This window comes from Centrocercus urophasianus, unplaced genomic scaffold (genome assembly GCF_019232065.1).
Source record: "Centrocercus urophasianus isolate 14NV4802_14NV808 unplaced genomic scaffold, USGS_Curo_1.0 seq_10, whole genome shotgun sequence".
In the NCBI taxonomy this organism is placed as follows: Eukaryota; Metazoa; Chordata; class Aves; order Galliformes; family Phasianidae; genus Centrocercus; species Centrocercus urophasianus.
This window is the reverse complement of record NW_024884142.1, coordinates 32135016-32159380: the sequence shown is the minus strand read 5'-3', so window position 1 is coordinate 32159380 and position 24365 is coordinate 32135016. Positions and strand designations below refer to the sequence as shown.

The following is a 24365-nucleotide window of genomic DNA, read 5'->3' as shown; positions in this document are numbered from 1 at the left end:
TAAAAGAGATCAACTCAGTTTTACGAGAAAAGAAATCCATTTCCAGTGGTTCTCTCTCTTTTTTTCTTATATCAGCAAAAGCTCTAGTTCCACAAAATCTCACTCGCTCACCTATGACCTGACAGATAAGGCACATACGTAACAGCAACAGAAATACATATTTCATAGTAAGTATATGCACAAATCCCTCAAAAACTGCATTTTAGATCTGGATTGAAATTTCACTCTACTAAGCACCAAGGCCATCCAGATGAACCATGAAAGACATTTGGGATGAAGTCCAGTCACAGTGGAACAGCTGGGTGAGAATTTCACAGTGTGAAAAATGGTGTTTGCATTTACAAGATGAATGCAGTGTATAGATACATTTATAGGCACAGTAAAAGATGAGTTTATGATAGATTAATTTTATAAAATTCAATTTTCTGGAATGTCATTGCTTTCTTAGCACTTCATTTAATTCTTGCTTTTGTTTGTTCTCCCTGCTTAAAAGCATGAAAAACTGTTTTGCTCCTTTTATTTCAAAAAGTAGGTCTGGGGCTATGTACAAGAGCAGCACTAATAAACCAACTCAAGCCCTCAAGCCTATTATTTTCCCTCTTCCCTACGAGCACTCATTCCCCTTTTCACTTTGTATTTCCCTACATCTGGTTACCTTTCACTTGCTATCTTGCTGGTGCCAGTGATCACCCTCTTCTAGGGCAGGGAAGAGGCTTGAAACCTTCACAAGCACAAGCAAAAGCTCACATTGCCCGTGTGATGAGACTTCAGTAGGCTTTGAACAAGAACACGAAACATGTAATACCCAGATACTCAAAGTAAAACAAACAAATCAACACTTTCTAGAATCCCAAGGGGATTAATTTAAGTGATTAAATAGTACAAGTCTTTTCAAACAGCAATTCAATTGAATATTTGAGGGTATTGAGTGACCCTCATTTACATTCTTTTTATATATTACATACAAGTTTATGTGTATCATGGAAAGAAATATAATAACAAAATATTAACAGTACTCAGTTAGAGGTTCATGGTTATTCACTGGAACAACCACGGGTAAAGTCATGCAGTGTTTTCAATAGCTGCTTTGCACTGCTAAACTGATGCTGCTGTTCAAATTCTTTATGTACCTGGCATAAAAACTCCCCGGATGAAAATTTCCACTTCCCAGAGAGGTTTTTTGGCAAAATAATTATAACAACTGCTATTCAACAAATAAAAGCATAGGGATGAACTAGCACACAGAGATCACCTAATCCGTCACCTGCCTCATTTATACCGTTTCAGAAAATCACAGAATCACAAATGGCCAGGGCTGGAAGGGACCTCAAAGATCATGAATCTCCAACCCCCTGCCACATGCAGGGCCACCAACCTCCACATTTAATGCTAAACCAGGCTGCCCAGGGCCCCAGCCAATTTGGCCTTGAACACCTCCAAGGACGGGGCATCCACAACCTCTCTGGGCAGCCTGTTCCAGCACCTCACCACTCTCTCTGTAAAGAATTTCCCCCTGACATCCAACTGAAATCTCCCCTCCCTCAACTTAAAACCACTTCCCCTTGTCATGCAGTTATCAGCCCTCTCAAAGAGTTGATTCCTCTCCCTTCTGTAGGCTCCCTTTAGGTACTGAAATGCTGCAATGAGGTCAACCAGGCTGAACAAGCCCAGCTCCCTCAGCCTGTCTTCATAAGGGAGGTGCTCTAGTCCCCTGATCATCTTCATAGCCCTCCTCTGGACCCTCTCCAACAGCTCCCTGTCTTTTTTCGTACTGGGACAAAAGTACTTGGATGCAGTACTCCAGATGAGGCTTCTCAAGAGCAGAGTAGAGGGGGACAATCACTTCCCCATCCCTGCTGGCCACCCGTCTTCTGATGGAACCCAGGATACCATTTGCCTTCCAAGCCGCAAGGGCACACTGCTGGCTCATATTAAGTTTTTCATCTGTCAAGACCCCCAGCTTCTTCTCCACAGGGAAAAATGTTGTGAAGAAATTGCTCCACAAAATGTAAAGAGCCAAATAAAAAATTTCTGCAGATTTATCAACATTTATAGTTTTTGCCAATTTTGGGAACATGACCTCTACAAATGTTACGAGGAACAGCATAATCATGCATTCTTTATTCTGTCAGAAGTCACAGGATATATTAATACATCATCCTCAAAAGCATTTCATTACTTTATATTTTTGCTAACTCTTCAGAGAGAAGAGTTTCACTATAACGAAAGATAAAGCTGAAAACTACTTGGCTAATTCATCAACTGAAAGCAATCTTGTATGCTAATGTTCTGTTCTGCCTTTTTTGTTGCTAATATTATCAAAACCAGAACGAACAAGTTTTGTTCTTCAGAGACCTGAAGTTCACAGCAGTAGCAGTTACAAAATATATTTACCATCAGAAGGATGGAGAAAAAAAAAAATGGTGCAATACCATTGCTTTCAGTTCTCTTAGAGAATTTAGTAACTTTCAAGAGAATACAGAAGTGGAAGCCAGTACCCCTACTATACTTGACAAATTAAGAAAAATCCAGCTTAAAATTAACTCCATTCTTGCTTCCAAGTACTATTACCAGTCCCAAAATCAGCTGAGCCTTCTGTCTTCTCACTTCCAGCTTAATTTACTCAGAGAGTTTATACACATTTATTTCTGTGTCAACCTAAAAGATGATTTTAACAGCTCTCTCTTTGTCCAGGTATTTATTCCCTTGGCTAACCATACTCTTTCTCAGCCTCCATTTGCTACGCTGAAAAGGTCAGACCTTTTTTAATCTCCTCATGTACAACAGACTTTACTGACCACCCTAGCTGCCCCTTTCTATACTTCTCTCACAGTCTGACTTCATTTATTCTGCTGCTTGGGCAGCAAAATACTTCAGTACTTCCTGTGATGTTTCAGCATCAAGCAGTGGCATCACATCGTGCACTAGTTTTAATACTTCCTTGGCTTCATAAATTATCCTGCATCCTAGGTTCAAACTGCCTTTTTTGTTGATGGTGTCACTTCAGTAGCTCAAAGTCATCCTGTGATTTAAAACACGAAAACAAAATTCTCTGTAAACTTGTTCCTCAAGTGAGAAACAGTAAAAGCCCTTCTGTCTGTCAGGCAGGACAGAAATGATAGGACATGGGAATTGAATATGAGCCACTGAAATGCAGCACGTTCTACTAATGATGCTCAAAAATGATTTTCCAATTGCTTTCACTTTAATTTGATTTTATATGGGAGTAATGAATCTCGTAATTGTCCTGGTACATACCAGTTACTTAATAGAAGAAAAATAATTTCAAAAAATTTTCTTAACTCTTAACGAAAGTAGGCAAGGAAATGCCCTTAAAATTCTGAAACATAAAATAAGCATCAAATCAACATTAAGTATGAAAATATAGTGAAAGTGCTATTGAAAGTGCTGCTAATACACAGTACGCTGTTTATCCCCATATCTGTTATCACTGAGAAAAATAACATCAGCACTAGTGTTAGATCTGTTAATAGACGTATTGAGGTGCCTGAGAGCTCCCTTTTCTAAGGACATCTTTTTCCAAATAATATACTGTTTTGCCAAAATATTATGCTCTAAAGCTGAAGGTTTCCAACCTCAAAATGAATCTCTTTATGAAAGTACTCCAAAAAGTTTATTGTGCATTATTAAGAATGAGACTGACAGGAAAATACATTGGGTTTTTTTTCCTATATTAAAAATATTCAGAATGGAAACAGTTGCTGTGACCAAAAAACTTCCACAGACTTCCTCCATGGCAACTGGAAAAATAAATGGCTGGATTTCCTCACCACTGACTTACTTGAACTACACAGCTAAAACCTCCTCCTATTCCAATGCAAAGAAATAACGATGAAGATTGTTACTATCAGGGTATTCACTAACTAGAAAAAAGGAAGTCAACATTCATAATGCTGCAGTAGGAGACAGGAGACATAAAAGCAGCATAAAATAATTCTCGTATGTTTATATTAACATTCTAGATACAAACAAGAACAAGCAAGGTGTTCATGTGGAAGAATTGTATTATATAATTCAAACAATTCTGTTTCAGAGTCATCTTATATTTCTTGAACATTTCATGTTTGCTCTATAATAAACCCAGCAAGGGACCATTTCAGTTAGAAATCTGTATCTGCTTCAGAATCCCAGATAGCAGCCTATCACCAAATGCTTAAGGATTACAAAGCTAATAAGCTCATCTAATGACAAAGATCCAGGAACGAGGTAGGCATCTAATCTCACCAGAGAATGAAACAAACTGTCTAAAACATGGAATGACTGGTTAATTAGCACAGATAAATGCAATCTCAGAAGTATTTACTAAACAACTCACAAAGCATCACAACTTTATCAGAATTTTAAGGCTCTGTATGATACTCTTAACAACAGCAGGACTGAATCCAGTGCAGGATAACCCAACACTAAGTGTTATTTTGATAGACACAAATACAAAATTAGCAGTTCCTAAATTCAGCATAAGAATCACATCACCGCTGCTGTCTACTAGCTTCTCACTTGTATGAAAGGAGTATCAGTAGGAGACCTTCTCTTTTGCAAACCGTAAAAGAATTTGCTTTTCCCAAGTACACAAAAAATATTGCTAAAAATTAAACAGGGTAAAGTTACAAGAATTATGAAAGTTGGACTTTAGAATATTTCATGAGAGCTCAAATATTGCTGACAAAGGTTTGTGTGTGGTCACTAAATGACCCGTTTGTAGTGAGTCATATGAAGATGCAGAAGCATCAATAAAACAGAATAAAATATGATAATGTAAGCATGGAAAAAGGTGAAGTACACAACAAATTTATGACAAAAACTCATGCCTTTCTAAAATTTGATGACGAGGTTGTATAAAGGAACGCAGAAAGGGCAGATCACAGAATCACAGAATCACAGAATCACCCGGGTTGGAAGGGACCTCAAGGATCATGTAGTTCCAACCCCCCTGCCTAGCAGGGCCACCAAACACACACATTCAGATCAGGTTGCCCAGGACCCCGTCCAACCTGGCCTTAAACACATCCAAGGACGGGGCATCCACAACCTCCCTGGGCAGCCCGTTCCAGGGCCTAACCACTCTCCTTTGTAAAGAACTTCCCCCTAATCATCATTTTCAATTTTGTGCCCACAGAAATCTACCCTATACACGCTGCTGCTGTTTCAACACTATTTTCTATCTGTAACTAAGCCAGATATGAATAGAAATTAGATGATTTGATACCACCACCATGGACCAAAGTAAAGAATATTAAAGGGACTACTGTTGGAGACCTTCAATCCTGCATAAACACCAAAAAAAAAAAGTTTGGAAAAAATAGAGAAACTATACGCACATTAGTCAACCTAGGGTCATGTGATGGAGGGAATTAGTTTAGGAATCTATTTGCAACTACAGGCAAAAAAATACAAAATAAAAAATTAGTAAGACCTACCAAGTAAATATTGGAGAACAGTTTTTGTTATCAATCATAGATCATTGTATGAATAGCAACAATGGAAAACAAAAGTTCTCCTGGATATCTAGATAAGATTTTCATTTTTTTATTTTATTACATGCATCTAGTAGCACGTATCTTGGATGAAAGATTTGTTTAATGTCAACCTCAAACTAAGTTATCAAGCAGTGTAACTCTTCTCAGTGAAGTCCTCAAAGAATTGAGACTTGGTTCAACACCATTGAAAATTTAATTGAAATAGACAGTGGTAAATTTTGCTCGTAGAATTTGCAGAATGCTCCACAAAAGCAGAGGGGTCACAAATTATGAGAATGATAGAATACAAACATTGCCTTCATTTCCCAGCAAAATTATCACTTTAAAAACACAAACAAACAAAAAACATCTCTTAGAAGCAGTAACATAGCTGATACAGAAAATACAATGAGCTCCATTTGGAACCACACTTACAGGCCATCAAGAAAAAACTAAAAAACTGTCAAAATCGCAGCATGAGTCCCCAGCAATGTGCTGTGGCAAAAAAAAACACTCATGTCATAAAACACACACTGAGTACTGCCCAATAAAAGGAAGAAACACTCTTGTTGGCTCACAAAGCAATTTTAAGGTTACTGCTCAAATGTTGTTCCCAGTTCTGAAGTCCATACTTTAAGGATATGAAAATATTATTGGCTAGAAAACCAACTTTGTAAGCTTTAAGGTGCTCAACTTAGGCAAAAAAAAAGACAGACTCCTGGAGGATTTGATCTTGTGAAAAGATGTTTATGAAATGGAGACGATAAATAAGAGCTAGACAGTTCTGACAAGATATTCAGCAAATACAAGCTTCTGGCTTGTGGGTATAGTACCAAAATTACCCTGATCATTGTGCTAGGAAGTATAGCACCACTTGCACTGCCTTCATGTGATTTCAAACATTTTGCAGCTGTGCATCTTAACATACTTGTTGCAGCTGCAGGAAAGTACAAGGGTACTCATGAATTAATAATCTGATTGTAAGGATGTGAATGATAAAAATTTCATCTGGAATACTATTACTTGTTCAGATAGCTCTGTGCTCCTGTGATATCTGACCACCCAAAAATAACTGAACAATTTTATGCTCACAGCAATAAATCAAAACAAATTTTCATCTCACAGAGAAAAAAGGGAAGCAGAAAAATGATTTAAGAAATTTTCTGTGACGTAAAAGGTACAAAAAGTAGAACCTAGAACCTACTCCAGTATTTTAGTTGCTACAGAATTCTTCTGCTACCCCCAACCATAAAACAATTTTATGAGATTCTGCAGTTCAGAAAAAAATGTCTGTAACATATTTTGTCTCAGTAAAATAAAGCTTCTCTACAACCCTGTCCTTAAATTTTGCAGTGAAAATAGCATCTCTTTTTCCCATGACTGGCAGCTGTACTGATCAGTATGTTTATTACATGATAATAAGAACTGATATCAGGAGGGAAACAGTATAGAGAGGATTAGTAGGTAGTAGTCCACATATGAGAAGAAAACTGAAAAAAAACCATGGAAGCAACACTGAATTAAAAAAAAAAAAAAAAAAAAAAAAAAAAAAAGTACAGTATGATCAATAGGATCAAAGGTTTCTGTTTATACTTTAAACACTGCTGATCAGAATTCACCATGTGTATGCCATGTCCTCTTCTACACCTCCCCAAAACACTTCCAGAAGGAAGTGAAGCCATGGGTACCCTTTACTAGATAACTGAAAGGACATTCATAGAATCATAGAATCACAGAATCACAAAGTTGGAAACAACCTATAAGATCATCCAAGTCCAACCATCTCCTCATCACCATTGCCACCACTAGCACTAAACCACATCATGCAGTGCGTCATCCAGATGCATTTAGAAGAGGGACATACAGTAGCGACAGAAAAACAAACAAACAAAAAAAAACAATGGAGTAACTAAGCTAAAAATAAAAGTTATTAAAAATGAACTAGAACTCCATGAAGAATGCTTTTTTGATCCATGATTATAATGTGAATGTTAATTAAAAATGAATCCTTTTAAAAGTGAAATATTGCTAAAATATCAAAATTTCAAAGATTTCAACCATCTCTAGAAGCAGAAAAACAGATGTTTAGAGACAACTACAAGGACTTTGGGTTTTTGATTGGCTTTGCTCTGAACTTTCACTCCAGACTATGATCATTTTGGCTGCTTGCTTTATTCCTTTCCAAGAACTACAATCTCACTATTCAGATTTTGGTCCAGGGCTAAATGAGTACAGATCTTGAGTAGGACTTTTCATCACTGTTGCATAATACATACATATGCAGGCTAAGGCTCACAACACTAACTTTCAAGTACCTAGTTATAGTAAACATTCAATATTGGTCTCTGGGGGTCCTTGGTATCACCATTATATACATATACTCCCTGCATACTTCAAAAGGAAGATAGTTATGATGTAAATATGAGTAAAAAAATTGTGGGGCAGGCAAAAAACAAACTAGCACACATAAACACTAATCTTAATGGGCGCATTCCCCTCATTTTCACCATTTCTACAAGATGCCATTTCAAGTCAATGAAAATTCCTATCTGATGCGTTTTGGAGGCTGGACCTGTCTAAGGGGACTACAACAATTTTCCCATGATAAACAGGTGTGCTTGTATAGTGTATATGTACAAAAGTCCTTGAATTTGTAAGTGGTACAGAAAGAGAACTCTAAACCAGAATTTAGATTTTCCTTTGAGCAGCTCTGAGAAGTTTCACAACAAAGGTCAAAGTATATACAAAGGGAAGATCAGCAACATACTACTAGCTTTATAATGCAGAGGACACAACTGTTCCTATAAAAATTACAGTAGGGACAATTCTGCTCAATTCACCATAAGCTGCAATTACAAGTCCTAGTTTAAGTAATTCAAGATCCAATGCCACCTCAGCAGCCCAACACACACTGTGGTACAAATCCCAAGTTCTGAAAGACTGGTGAAACAGATGGGAAATTTAGCAGCAATTCCTCCAAATTAATAAACAGATGTCCAGAATAGATTATACAGGAACACAAGTGAATGAAGTTACAAACATTTTTCAGTTTGGAATAACACACATATGTCTAATGAAGTTTTTAACACCACTAGCCTTTAAGTTTCTATCTTTAATTTTTAAGAATTAGTGAGTTAGAGTGAGTGAGAATAAGGACAACTTTTAAGTTTTAGAGCTCTCATTACATATTGGCTGAAGGCTCCATAAGACAGCATATATACATTTATACTCATTTTGGGCGCAAGACCTGTTATTACCACACTAGATGGAAATTGAATTTTTGTTTTGAACAGAATTAGTCTGGACCATAACTCTGAAACAAGGTATTGGTTCCCCAGAAACTTGTACTATGCAACTGTGCTAAAACATTATATGTGATGGACTGTGCTGAAAGGTTGTCTCATTGACCACTGCTAACAGATCTACTGGATAGATTTACAAAGAACTTCTTCACTTTTTTTTCTCTCCTATGAAGTGAAATATTTTAGTGAAGAGTAATTATCTCTTACTAGGCTGCTAAGTAGTCAAACTAGGCACTAAGTAGTACATGTTTACTTGGGGTACCTCTGTTCCTGAAAATATTTCTGTATACCTTGGGCTTTGAATCTGGGCATTTCCTTTCAAATTGTTCTTAACTAGCACAACGCAGTAGCTAGGGGGTTTGTTAGTTAAGATAAATGGATCTAACAGCAGTGATTAAACCATCAGAAAAACATAAATTGAAATAGGAGGGTAAGAATCAGCTATAGAGATTGTTATGAAGTTCAGACTTTTAACAAGAGATGGTTGAAATGAAATATAAATGAAAATAAATTGTGCATTGCTATTTTTAATATCTTTTAAAGATGGAGTGGACTGAGGCATCCACTATTTTCCTCAATTTAATACTTCAAATGTCAGGCTGCTTCTCAAATTCTATTAAATAACACGTTTCCTCATTCCTTTTCTTGAGAAGGGTTTACCACCTGTGTAACACTTGAACTTGAAATTGTTCCCCTTGAGAATAATAACAGAGCATTTAAAAACAAAATGTACAGAGAAAGTAAGAGATCTATTTCACAGCTAAGAAAGAAAAAAAAAAAATTAGCTAAGCCAATACAGAGAAAAGGAAGGTTGGACAATCAACTATCTACCACTGCACTACTTCTGAGATAAAATCAGATTGTAACTCATTTCAGGCCCAATGCTCCCTTTGGGTTCATAGGTTACAAATGATTTATAGTCACCACTTTATACTTAGCATTCTGGCTTTTCCCATATTGGTAAATACTTTATAATCAAAGCACCATCACAGTTCAGAAATACCTCTGCTAGAATGACTTAACACAACTCAAATTGTTTTAGATCAAAGCAAACTTAAAACATCCCTCTACTTCTTTACAGGAGGTAAAAAGGCTCTGTCTATGTGGTGCCTGTATGCCCGTTCTTCCACGTTAGAAGTGTAAGTCTCCTCTTTCAGGTCACGTCTTCCACATAAAAGTGCTAAACTAATGCCGCTTAATGACAAATTAATGTCCATGAATAAAAAATACACCTCTAATAGCATAGAGTAATTTGCCATTACAATATCATCATTGGACATGCCCCTGGTTTAATACGATGTATTTAATTCATAACTTAATGAGTGATATATAAAAAGAGAGAGATGAACCCTGCAATTACATTTATGCGAGTCTGTCACCTTATTTGTAAAACCTTAGAGTCATTTACATTCAAATTAGAACAAATGAGTGATTTCACAAAGTGCAGTGATAAATGACCATTGCTGCACAAGACAGAACTGTATTTCCTGTGAAAACATTAACAGTTTCCTATTATTTGTTAAAAATTACAATGCATATTGCCCAGTGTTGTGTGAATAATGACTTTTTTACTGATTAGGTCAGAAGACTAATACGGAGTAAAAATAAATGATTTTTCTTTTCATTTTTCCCCGATTTCTGCACTCACAGCTCCGCAGGCGCTGCTGCGGACTCACAGTGCCACCTGCTGCCCAGGCGGGCTGCTAGGACCCTCTGCCAGCTGAATGCAGCAATTCGACTTTTTGGGGTCACCTCTCGCAATCAAACACGTTTTCCTGCCAGGTTGCTCACTGTGCGTGCTGCCGATAGCACCAACAGATACGGGGAGCTGCACTACCCTGGTACAAACCATACAATTTTCTGCTTCGTGCATCTCAACTGCCCCAGTTGGTATGGAGAATTGAGACAGTGGGGAGAGAGGGAAGACATAAAACGTTGGTATTGATCAGATGGTAATAAAACCAAAGAACTCCATGCATTAAGCATTCTGGGATTCATCAGCCTCTCTTCTCAGCTCTCTAAAACCAGCAGCACGCTCACAGAGTGGGGGCCTTTCAGGGGCTGGGGGGCAGACAGGTCACACAGAGCAGGCCACATAGGCCAGGGAACGATGTGAGAATGGTAACAAGGGAAACAGCAAAGCAACTGAGATTCTTTGGTACCATTTAAAACACAAATCAGAGCTGTTCTGCCATCCTGACAGACATTTTCTTAGAAAAGAAGGAGCAGTACCTGCCTCCTCCCAACTTGTCAGCTCTCCTGTGAGCTGATGCAGCCCACTACAGACAAACAAATTTTTAACCTTACAGCAACAGTTAGCCTAGAAAGCCCAGCACCATTTTTCACACATCCAATAGCAGCTGCTGTTCAGCTTTGGCAACCAATACTCCCCTAGGAAAAGCTGAACATACACACAAAGCTGGAGGGCTGCTGACCACACTGGCACCATGTTCTCCTAACAGCTCTCCATGAGTACAACATCCTCTGTCACATCACAGCTAATCAGCAGCATGTGGACCATGGAAAGAAAGGGATTCAGACGGATCAGGTATACCATTTTTACTTTCCTCACTGAAGCCAACTGAAAAAAGGAGGAAAAAAACACTTTCGTTATTTCCCAAGTCCCGTTCTAAGTTGCAATCCTCAGTAGTGCACTCAGATTATACATATGCAAACTCATATCTCTGTAATAATGTCTAGATAGACTAAGTATGAGAGAAAGGAGCTAAATTCCACAAGTTATTTTTGAGCTCTGTACAAGAGCTTTCCTAATGACTATCAACAGCTCAAGTGACTACAACTGACAAAACATGCACTTTCGAGAAGCAGGCCAGCACAAGAACAGGTCACGTAACGCAGAAAACCAACAAAACACGAGGACATTTCTGTTTATTTTGTATTATTTACAAACATTTCTGTTTATTTTGTATACTTGGTACGGCAAGACCACTTCTACTCAAGTATGATGGTGTTGACTATAGATAAAACACCACTCTAATTCTGTGTGTGTACAGAGATTTAAAAAAAAAAAAATCAATTCTTTTTTTAAAGCCACAAAAATAACTGCAAGCCTTAGATGCTAGATGATCTTTAGATTTTTTTTTTTTTTTTTTTTTTCACCCAGCACTTTAATTGGCTGTATATAAAAAAAAAACAAAATCTAAAATCACAACTGAGCTGGGGCTTTTAGCAATACAAAGGTGATGCTCTCAATATCTGGTGTAAGAATTGACTCATCTCTGAAGGACTGTATCTTATTGAAAGTTGGATTGTGTTGCTGGCACAGCTCTAAGTGGAGAATTTAGGTTTAAAAGAAGTAAATAGCTTATGAAGCACTGGATCTCACCACAAAGCTAAATCAAACACAGTCCTTGCAGATTCACTTGTAAGCTTGCTCCTTTTAAAAACAGTAACAAACACAATTCAATATGTAAACACATCAAAAACAGTTTAAAATTACTTGAAGAAAAGACCCAGATCATTAGATGTGCATGCAAAAGAAAGACAAATTCTTCTATAAGCCTAGATGTACAATTAGAGTAAAAGTTAAAAATCAAACATCCCTAATCCAAGACAATTTACCTCCTTCCATTATTGCCAAAAATTATACCAGGAGGTCTTATTTTATCATCTGTGAACTCATTAAATTGATCCAATTTATGCATTCCAGGCCTGATACAACTCACTGTCTACTTCTGTGTACAAGAATCCAAAACACACTGCATGGAATAGACTCCAAGAAAAATCCAATTAACTGCTGTTGTACAGTACTTTTTTTTCCCCCCTCACTTACTTTATTCACTCATTTAAAGTGTAATATTCAGTTTGAATTACCCCTCTTTATAGATCTTAAGACTGACATTTGTAGTAGCTGGAAAGTTGTTGTGCCAGAGTACCATCTACTGTAATGAAGTTTCTAAGAGGTAGCCTGGTATGTTTATTATAACTATTCATGATCAGTCATACCATCCTGCTTCTCAGATTAAAACTAGTGCATTGGTTTAGACAGTTCCGTACCTTCTTCCACACCCATCACCCTATTATTTTGAATGAATTCAGGGAGTATACAGAACTCTGCTGAAGACAATAAAGACTTGGTATTCAGAAAATACAAAAAATCCCTTAAATTCAAAATTTCAGATCTGGAAATCCACATGCCTCAAGTCTCTAAATATCAGTAAAAATAAGCCTCCGGCTTAAAAACCATTTACTAAAGCTATATTCATATAAGACTGAGTCAATGTTATTTAGTAGGAGGAAATTCCATGAGAAAACTAATATCCTCAATAGCATTCCTTCCTTCCTAAGACTCTTAGACTGTTGAAATAATGTGCAGTTTGTGGTTCTCTTTGCTACAGAATATGTAAACAGCTGAGGAAGAAGATGAATCTTCTTGCATCTGCAATACGCTGTAAAACTCAGGCATATTTCTGAAACAAACATTTATATGTTCCGAATAAATCTTTCATAACATATATTCTGCTGAATAAGAAAAAAGTTACCAAGCACTCTTCAGAAGAACATTAAAATCTTTAAAATACAAAATAGGTAATCACAAACACACTACCTACAGCCAACACTCTGCAGCTCTAAGTCCTTTCTCAGATTTGCATCTACACATCCAAAGCCTCCCACTAGCTTTCTCTTCTATTCTTCAATATTATAGTAGGACAGATATGAACCCCCCAGACTTCAAAGCCTTAAACATTTAAAAGGAAACACAGATAATATTCTCCCATTATATTTCAATAAACATCTTCAACCTGTTGGTTCAAGCTTTCTACTTAGGCTTCTTGGAAAAAGCCAAAACTGGCAATTGATTTGAGCTGGAAGAATGACAGTCTTACAGAGCTGGATGTATACTACGCAAGCAAATGATGCATGCTTGACCCATGGATTTAAGCATAAGTCAAGATATATACAGAGCTCACATCTTCAGCTTAGCTTTCTCACACCTACATAGCAGCAATACAGCTAAGAGCAATCAAGCTGCCTTACTGTTTGTTTAGGTTGAGACGGATGTGTGAGATCTCAAGCCTTGCTTCACTGTTTAAAGAACTTGAGAATTATGCAGACATCGCGATAGGAGCGATTCATGAATATGTTTGTATTTCAGCTAAAATATAGCAACATGCTTCAAAAAGTCTCTCTCCACAAAACAAGCTAAAAACAAAAACCCTCAAACAGCAGAAGCTGAGGAACAAAGACATTTCAAGATATGACACTGCTAGAGTGAAAGACTGCGCAACTTAAGTCCGGAATTATGACCTACACTAAGGAGTGCCTTGGCACTTCTTTGGTTTGCAACGTAGAAAATTTGAACTAGAATTATTTTAAAAAGCGAATTACCAATCCAAAGTTAGTGAAACAATTTTCAGTGGGAAAAAAAAACAACAACAAACCAAAACCAACAATCAACAATAGATGCTTCAGAGCATCTGATAGCGTGAAGTCCATAAACGACAAAGCACACTTAAAGAACAAGGGACTCTATCAGAAACCTCCATAGTGTCTCTCTGTCATAAGTGTGATATGAGTAGTACCTAACCAGGGACATGGGGTAAGACTGTTCCCCTCTTTCTGTCTTCCCTTTGAATCTAAAACACTCTGTAATAATACCATATTCATTATTTGAGCCATCTGTTACAGAAATCTTTTTGAGCTTTATTAACTAATGAAATGAAATGTTTTCAGCTGACTGGTCTATAGGAAAGAGAACATATCTTAAATTCATGTTGGCTTTTTTTTTTTTCCTGAGAAAAGATGAGGAAATTCCTTAAAGAGATCAGTGAAAAGTCAGTGTTGGCTCAAAATACATCTGCCACTGTGCACTGCAAATCATATTTGACAGGATAAATTATACTGATTACATCAGTACAATCTTCTTTGGTACCTCACAAACTATAGGTACACTTGGTACAACTATGGGACAAGCAAATTATATTCATAGCCAAATATAATCCTTATTGCTATCTATGAAATACCAGCACCAGGTAAGCATCAAGAAGAGATTAAAAATACCCTGAACTCCAAAAACATTATATATTTCTAGAATATCTATAGAAAACAAAAAGCACAAAAAGCTCAAACAGTAACAGCATCTGTACAGGCTGGTCTGTTCCAGAAAACTGAAGACACTCTTAACGAGTTAAAACTCTGTATCATCATTCCACAACAATAGTAAATGACAGCTAGATCCCACCTATTATATTATCTGAATTTATTGTAAACTATGCTAAACTAAGTTCATGGTAACTGAACAACAGAAAGCAGCAAAAATAAAAATCACTGTTATAGCAAACAAAGAACTCTGCAGCATCCCAAGACTCTAAAAACATCAGAAAGAAGAGGCAAGAATTATTCCCTTCCCAGCAAATATACCAAAGTATAAAAGTCATGCGTGACAAGATATACCAGTTCCCAAATCCAGAAAGAATAAGCATTTTAAGAAACCACTCTTTAATTATACTGACTTTACTTTTAGATTGTTTAAAATAAAGCAACAGATATTTTTCAAGTCACTAAACTCTTTGTAGAGCAAGCAGATATCTGATAGAAGTAATTTAGACACTGTAAGATATCACGCTCTATGCGCAGAACTTTGTTGACCTCTGCCAAAAAGCTTACATGACAAGTCAAGGTTGATTACTTGCACCAACTGTACCTCTGCAGAGTAAACAAAGCAGATAAATCATTACTCTGATCTTTCCAGACCACAAATCTGTCTATGAGTATAACTTGTTCAGGTAAACTTGATAAATAAATACAGTGGAAAGAGTAAAATACAGTCTAGAACTTTACACAATGTAAATCACAGTAATCCCACAGATGTCTATGCTAATTCAAAATCTTAAAATGAGAGCAATTCCAAAACATTTTAACTCTGTCTCCCAATATATGTTCTACACCTATAATGCTGTAAAGCAATGGAAAATGCAACAGTGATAGTGGAGTAGCAAAGTCATAGGCTACGGTGAGGATAATCTCAAACGCAGCAGCTGTAGACACAGAAACAAAGGAAAAAATCTGCTTACCCCTGAAAGGCCTCAGGTAGATAGGGAGCTCCAGCAACACACCCTTGCCACTGCCAACCCTTGATGAGGACTGAGGCTTCCAGTCACTCCAGTGCATTGCATACACCTGAGCTCCCCTGGGTTGGCCCTACCTTTCCACCAGGTGCTCAATCACTGTTTCAAGCCATGACTTAGCTTTTCCACTACAGTACCTTATGCCCTATTATTCCTTCCTTCCTTATTCCTTACCTCCTTTACAGAAAATCTTGACACTGTGTCCAGCTACCTTTTAATTTTCACATCAGTATAGCTCCAGTTACCTTACCTGGCACATACTACTCAGAGTACAGTGGTCCTCTTTCATGTTATCTGAGTAACAACATACGGACAATCATCTCTATAGAATTTTTTACTGGTTTATTATTAACAGAGTAATTTGGCAGCAATTGTTTTCTGTTTTTCATTGTTATGTTTTGTTTTGCTTGTTTTATTTTTTAGTTAATTAGCAGTCTGATCCTATGTTTGACTATGGCTTACACATCAATGACTACGTCTAAAACGACTGTTAATTCTATAGTGATATTCCACCCCACTGATATCAGGATCAAAAAGTATTAAGAGAGTGCTAAAGGAAAAGCTACTGTTATCAGAGACTATTTCACACAAATCTTTATGCAAACTTATTTCATGACCTAAACTGGGCAAGTGCCTATTCCTTTCTTACCATCTTCTCATGTCCCTATACCTCACCTGCACTACAGTATTCAGCTCCTTCCCTACTCTTTACTGTTTTTCTAACTTCTTTACTGGAGTGGTCTCCTTGGTCCAATTTCTGACATGGAGTATGTGAGCAGCAAAGACATGAATAATTTTGTTATGGGGAGAATTAAATATACATAGCATGACTATCGATTTTTTATTATCTTCCTTCTTATTATAATAACCACTTCCCATGCCTAACAACTGTTAGGCTAAGTGGTTTTGTGGCTCATATTTTTTGTTTCTTAAGTGACCATCTATCCTGTTACATTCCACATTCATTTTCTCAGAAAATTTCAATGTTTCCCCAATTCCGAAAACAAAGCTGGAAAAAAAAAAAAAAAAAAATTGCAGTCCTTTACCAGCTACTTTAATTTCCTGATCATTTTATAATGCACAAATTAATACTGAGTGTCTTAACTTATATTTTGAAGGCTTCCCTGAGGCTACATTCAAACAGGATCTCCGTAAGACACAAAGCCTTCAAGTATATACTGAGGCTCTTAGCATGGGATCCTGCATGCCTGTGGTACTCAGCAGCTCACTGTGCTACCAAGCACACTTGATAGATTTCAAAGTTCTGCTAGTGAAAGGAAAGGCATACAGAAAGCACAGTGCTGATGTGTACTTCCATGCCCAACTGTTGCACAGGTACAGTATACCCATCCATTTCAGAAATGAATAATGAAAGATTACAAAGAAAAGTAAATAGTTTATCAGGAGTACTATTACCATTTTTTAATAATACTTTTCACAGCTACACATTAAAGTTATGTTCTTGCAACCGTCATAAGCTGTCTCCTATACAAGCCAATCACATAAAATGATTTTACTAGTTTCAGGATTTTTGCCTCATAATGACAGACCTAATGTGGATATTACTATTAGCATTATGGGTGTGAGACAAGCTGATAAAAAAGCGCTGTTGTAATATAGCCTGCTCATTAAGTGAGAGGAAGCTGTGCCCTGGAAAATGCATCAGTATTCTGTAGTGAATGCTTAATCATCTGGATGCTTCACAATACTCATGATTGCTAACAGGGAAATGCTTAACGTTTGGGAAACTACAGAAGAAGAAAGCAAGTCCTTTGGTGAAAGGTGCAATCAGACTCCTGTGCGCTGACACTAATCAATGAACCATCCTTGTTTTGAGGATAAATGGACAAAACATATGGAGGACAAAGCACCTACCAAAGATTAATATCCATATTATACAGAATTCAAGTCTCCTGAGACCCAATATAGTAGCACTTAAGCTCCACCAGATATTTTACTAATGCTTTCCTACTGAAATAAGGCTTGGAACAAAAGTTTACCAATCATCAGGAAGATAAATCTCACCTGTATGAGATAATGAGAACATAAACTGAGAAGCTCCAGTAGCTGCAAATGACTCCCAGCTGCTAACACATCCTGTATCACCCCTGGCTCCAAAAGGATCTGTAAAAAAGAAAACAGAGAGTTTGTTATGTAGACATTTTTTGATAACTCAGACATTTTAGTCTACATAAAGAACAGAAAGAGTAAAACAAAAGCACACAGAGAAATCTTTGCAGGACAGGAACAGAGGTTTTGGAGTTCAACTGAGTTACCCAAGGATTTGTAAGCAGATTTTCCTATAAGAGTTCATAAACCATACCACCCTCAAATCCTTTAAAATGAAATCTTGCTATTTATATAAAAGGAGACTTTTCAAAATAACAGAACATATTTTAGTTGTATCCATACATGCTATATCTGGTTGTTTCCATATATACTGATAAATCAGACCAATAGAACTGCCTGAGAAATCTCCAGAATCGATATTATTTATTAATGTAAAAACATGCAGACTGGAAACACCCCTCCCATTCTGCATGGTACGCTACTTCATAGTTTTCCTAGCCTCTCTCTTCATTTTACAGGACGAGGCTGTGAAAGCACAGAGTGAGCATGCTGCTGGGAAAGTGCCAGAAAGGGCTTAGAAACCAAGACTGATTATCCTGTCACTTCCTCAGATGAAACTCCTACTCATTTCAATTAAAATCACGCACAGGCAGCAGCCAGGATAATTGGACCTCAGTTCCTAGCCTGCTGTCTTGAGGTCAGCTTGTTAGAGCATCCCTCTCAGGACACAAAAAGTCTTTGAAAACACAGACACCGGTCAATCCCTTTTAACAGCATCCACATTACAAACCATCTAAACCAGTAAAATAAAGATAAGTGATGTTTCATCCAACAAAAACCACAAAAGAATGAGAAATATTATTTCTTCAAAGATATCTCATTTATTCCATTTCATGCTTGTTTTATTTCCCCTGATAACTTTGGTTTTACACCACATGAGGTCAGTCTCTCACTGCTCCAGTGGGAAGTAAAGCTTTTTCAGATCCTTTTTCTTCTGCCCCTACAATTTAGTTTTGACACACAGTATCACTTAAGCATCTCAAAAGCAGTGGAGTATGGAGGATAGCATACAAAAGGTAAGATAACCATCTGCAATTTTGCAGTTAAATCGCTTTTGAGGGAAATTAAGAAATATGTATGCATTTCTTCAAACAAAATAACTCAAGTGACCTCCAACATAATGGATATTTTAGGAAAAAGAAAGAAAAGGATTGATACTTATTTATATCAAGAACTTTCTTAAATTTAGAACAGGTGGTGTATGACATGTTTAAGTTTGTGCAAATCCCTATATATTTATACAAATTTTTAGGTGAACATGCATGTAATTTGCATGCAGTAAAATGGTTTATTTGTGTAGCCAAACAGATATGTAAAGATGTTGATATAAATGAGAATTAAGTCCAGAAAAATGCAGGGTTTTGGCTGATGCTAATTAAGTAGTGATGCATAAGAGGCAGTTCAAGGAAAAGACAAAAAGGGTATCAGTTTCAAAACAAAAATATCACCAACAGGTACAGTTAAAAAATTGTGCAGCACCACAAATTATTTTCAAGTGAGAACTCAAGGTCAGACTGACAAAAAATCTGTTCAGATCTTGCAACATCTTATTCAGACAGCATTTACACTGAGCAACCTCTGTCATCTGAACTGACACTGTTTTGCTTATTAAATGCCAGCCACCAGCTTAGAAGTGTTAAAGATGAAATACAGGAGAAACGGAACACTAAACAGATTACTGTCTTGTAGGCACAGACAAACTATAGTTAACTGCAATACCATGAATGTATATTAAAGCTACATAAGTCCATTTACAAATAATACTTGTAACTTTATGAGATGAGAAATGAGATGAGAGGAAAGAAAGATAAATCCTTACTTCTTAGAGGTGATCTGCACAAAATCATCAACAAAGTTAATTTCAAGGTGGCAGAACATATTTTTTTTTCAGTTTTCACACATTTCCTACATCGTACAAGATGTATTCCACTGAGATAACACATTCAACATATTTTCCAAGAAAAATGAGGAAAGCCTATTCAGTCTCTTCCCAAATTTCACCTTGAACAGAACTATCTGAATTTTTATTAAATACTCATTTGAATATTGACAACTATACCAATTCACCATCAGCAAATTGATGCTGGGGACACCCATAAGAAAAGAAAAACAGTAATTAAGAAGGAAAAAAATATATTACAAGCCCTCCTTCTATTGAAACCAGGGCAATCCACAATTATTCCACACCTCAATTTTTATTAATACAGTTACTAGATTTCTTTTAATCTCCAGTATAGCTGCTTATTGTATCCTCTATATGCTCTTCAGCTGAATCTCAACAGCAGATGAACATAAATACCCCCACTAGTACAATACAAGAACACACTGACCAACTCTCCTTTCTTCATCTAACTCAAAGCAATAGCTCTGAGGTCTTCGGAGTGACACTAATTAAAAATCAACAAGAGGGAAACTAAGATCTGCTTTGGATTCACAGTTTCAAAATTGATCACAAATTGTTTCTGTGGAAACTAAAGAGTGAAGCTTAGTCACTTTCCCTGTTTCATACTCAACCCAACAGTTATGAGGTATAATTACCAGGGCAGAAACTCAGGAGTAATTACAACCATCAACTCCAGACAAATTTTGCTAACATCATCACTAAGACATGTGCCTTTGTATGACAAATGCCATCATAAGACTGGTTTCTGTGCTATTTTTATATTAATTAGATGTAATTCATGTATTGCACCTGGCAAAGTTCTTTGGGCTCTCAACTTTTCCCTGGCCTATGTTGTTACCCAAGAAAAGGAGCGTAATCACCTTCTACCTGTATACTACAGGCAGATCTTGCAGACAGCCTTGGCAGCTTAGTTTTTCAAGCCCCTGGTATGACATATTGCTTATATTCAAATTGATCTGATGTAAAAATATGGTGTTTCTTTGCAACAGAATGTTCACAGCATCCGGATTACACAATTCTTAGACCCATGATTTTTAGAGATAGAATAAAAATCCACATGGAAGTGCATCTGTTCATGCTCGGTTGATATACTGAGGAAAACTGCTCTTTAAATGTAGGTATTACAAACTTTTGTAAATTAAACAGACCTTCTGAAGCACAGTTCTGAGGCAGAACATGTTAATTTTAATCAGGTTCACAGTCACAAAAACTATGGTCATGTAGCCATGAGCAACTCCATTTTCATCTTCCTCTGGGAAGTAGTGCTCAACTTAATTCATTCCTTCTTCCCCCATGACATTCCTCTTTTCTTCCCAACTCATCTTGCCTAGCCCAGTACATCTTAGGGCTCCAGGCAACTATGGAGAAGATTAATCAGGATCACACATCTTGCCTCTCTCTTCAATATTTTCATTAGGACAATTCCTGGTAACACAAAGCAACTAGTGGCTATGATTTCTTGGGCTAGGAGCAGTATTAGAACCACTGTCCTTTTTCAAGGACAATGCTGGGACAAACAGTCATACCCCATTTCCATGCAGCTCAAACTAAGACCCTTCTTTTATTCTCTTAATACTTGCATTTATTTATTTATTTATTTTAAATAACCAACCATTCAGCATAAGCCTACCAAAAAAATTGCATGGTTATAGCAAAGACAGAAGCAAGAGGTGGAAAGCAGTGATGAAGAAGCCCCTTTAAGTTGTCCTTCCCAACAAATAAAACTTACAGCCTAAGAAGGCAATCTCCTGGTTCACTGTCAAATCCTATGGAGTCTCAAGGGATATTTATCTGGAAAAAATAACTAGGTCATTCAATCTATTCCCCATTTACTGCTGGCTATTAAGCTATAACAGTAAGGAAATACATGATGTCATATCAGAAAGTAGTAAACCATATGGAATATACCACATAAAATGGAAAAAAAAAGTCCTTAAATTCCTGACAGCCTAATGCAAGAGAAAATTCCTTCTTGACTCCACTTGCAATGATCAGCATTTCAAACAAGACAGGCATCAAACAAAAGCACCACTTGTTTCTCCCCTCTGGAGACTATTCTTTGAGCATCAGAGCAATCAAAGAAGTAACTTTTCTTTTAGAGCACTTCAGAGTGCATTTTACTCACAACCAGTTAGCACTTCTGCCTGTCTCAGAGCTCACTGGTGTTTCACTTCAATTCTGTATTTCCTACACGTTGAGAAGGGCTGCTTCAAAATAATGTGAGCAGGGCAAGAGTGCTCCAGTGCCCTGCAGGCAACTGCCCAAAGCATGGGCACATAATGTTTGATAACTTATTGCAAAACCCAGATGTCTCATTAGTCAATGCCAGAAGGAATCATGACCAGCATTTCTCTGATACTTACCAGAAAACTCAATTTGTTCAGAAAACTCAAAGAAAGTCTATGTTAAATGCACAGCATATAAACTAAGACTCCAAGCAAATTCACTTTTTCTTTGGTAGATGTCTCAGTACTTTCTCAGTACTTACTCAGTACTATTACTTTCAACTCTAGAAAAGCTATCTTATTCATAACTTGGTAACTTATCCAGAACAAACAACGTGAAACATTAAACCTTAACTATAAAAAATAAGTTAAGTGAATGAGTTCCATTTTATTCTAAGCCTTCTAGGGTTTAATTTCGGGTGGTGCTTTGTAGAGCAAGGAGTTGGTCTTGATGATCCTTGTGGGTCCCTTCCAACTTAGGATATTTTATGATTCTAGGCAGAGAAACAATATTATCTTCCTGTTAGCTCAAATTTATACTTTTTAACTTTGAAACCACATTGAAAATGATGATAAAATAAATATTTTCAATAAGATATACTCCAATAGGAATAGATACATTTTTCCAAGACCTTTGCATGTTGCCCCTTGGAGAAAAGAACAAGGATATTTGAAGTCATCAGGCAGTGTAGTTAAAATCTGTCTTTTTGTGAAAAGGCAACCAGTTGAACTGCCAGACACAGGAACTGGGAGGTCACTTACACAAGAAAATCAACCACCATGATACTGCTTTGCAATACACCTCACCCACAAATGGGCTAGAATAGATTTAACAGAGTAGGAGGTACTAAGAAAGCTGCTCCCCCTCAATCTTAACTGAAAATGGCAAATGAAATACTGGTTAATCACTAGAAAAACTGCCACTATCAAAAGAGGGAGATTTTGATGAGCGATGAAAGACAAGATTCCATAAAGGCATCAGAGTAATTATCAGGAGAAACAGTTGAACTTACAAATGTTTATTTGAGCTATTTATTTACTACTGAGACCTCTGCCATTTTTTCTTAATGGAAGAACAAGAAAAAAAAAAGCCAAACCAAAACAACAAGAAGAAAATAGGTTCACAAAGGAGCTGTAAGATAATACTTCAGGTAACTGTAATTGTGTGTGTCTAAATTTGAAAACAAAAAAATAAAAATTACCAGATGTTACTCCTATTAATTCATGAAACCTGTTTGATAAAGCAATATTTCTGTTACAAGACCACAGTGTGTTTGTTTTTATAGTGAATACAAGTTAAAGTTGGTAAATAAAATCAATAAATAAACATAATTTATGAGTTAAGAGTAATATCAAGAGCAACTGAATATACTGATATCACCTTTAATAAAGACTGCTTCTGTGTTAATACTTTGTGAGTAAAAAAAAAAAAAAATTTTTATGTTCCTTTTTACATAAGTATCAAAAAAGGTGATGTGAAAAAAAAATAAGCTAAGAAAAGAAAAATTTAAAAATTATTTTTGTATGTAGTTTTCAAGAAATGGAAGTATTTCAACACTCTTTCTGTAGAAAGGATGTAAAGCTGCAATAGGGCTTGTTAAGAAGATACATAGCATGACCTAGTCCAAAATTTGTTTTTGGAGAAAGAGCTGAACATAAACCAGCCCTTATACCAGGGCTATCCCTCTGATTCCTTCCTTTTTCCTTTGGTGATTTAGAATGATTTTGTAACTTTTTATTAATACAGAAAAAAAAAATACTGTGATTTAGAAAAAGAAAACAGAAAATAGCCAGTTAGAAAAAAGGAATTGGCCAGGAGGAGAACCATATATTATGACTCATTAAGATGCTGCCTTCCCAGGAGGCCTTTGGAAAGTTATGTGCATCAAAGAATAAAATTATTTTTGAGGAAAGACATTAAAGTCAGTGATCGCTTGATTTTGCTATGTGCTTTGATGTCTCAAACAAAATTCTACCTAAATGCAAAATATTATTTATTACTATGGATTAAAGACATATAATAGAATTTAATTACAAAAAGAGATCAAAGCCTGCAAAGCATTCCAGTATATATAGGACTCTAAATGTGCATTTTTATTTTTATTGAATTTGGATCACAGTCCTCTACTGCAAATTAATGCCAGTGTTCTTGCATTATCCTTCTTTCTAGAAACAACAGCAGAGTGTCCATCAGATGATTCAAATGATGGTATCATGTACATAAAATATCAATAAAAATG

General features: G+C 36.5%; 1 protein-coding gene across 2 annotated transcripts in view; it reads right to left on the bottom strand.

The window, feature by feature from the left end:
* KLHL32 (kelch like family member 32) overlaps positions 1–24365 on the bottom strand; it is a 90265-nt gene that overhangs the window by 43220 nt on the left and 22680 nt on the right. Inside the window, exon 4 of one of the 2 annotated variants that reach the window (XM_042819747.1) lies at positions 17893–17991. The exons of the other annotated variant lie outside the window; for it this stretch is intronic. Coding sequence (XP_042675681.1) covers positions 17893–17991 — 99 coding nt within the window. The remainder of the gene's footprint in view (positions 1–17892; positions 17992–24365) is intronic. 2 annotated transcript variants of the gene reach the window in all.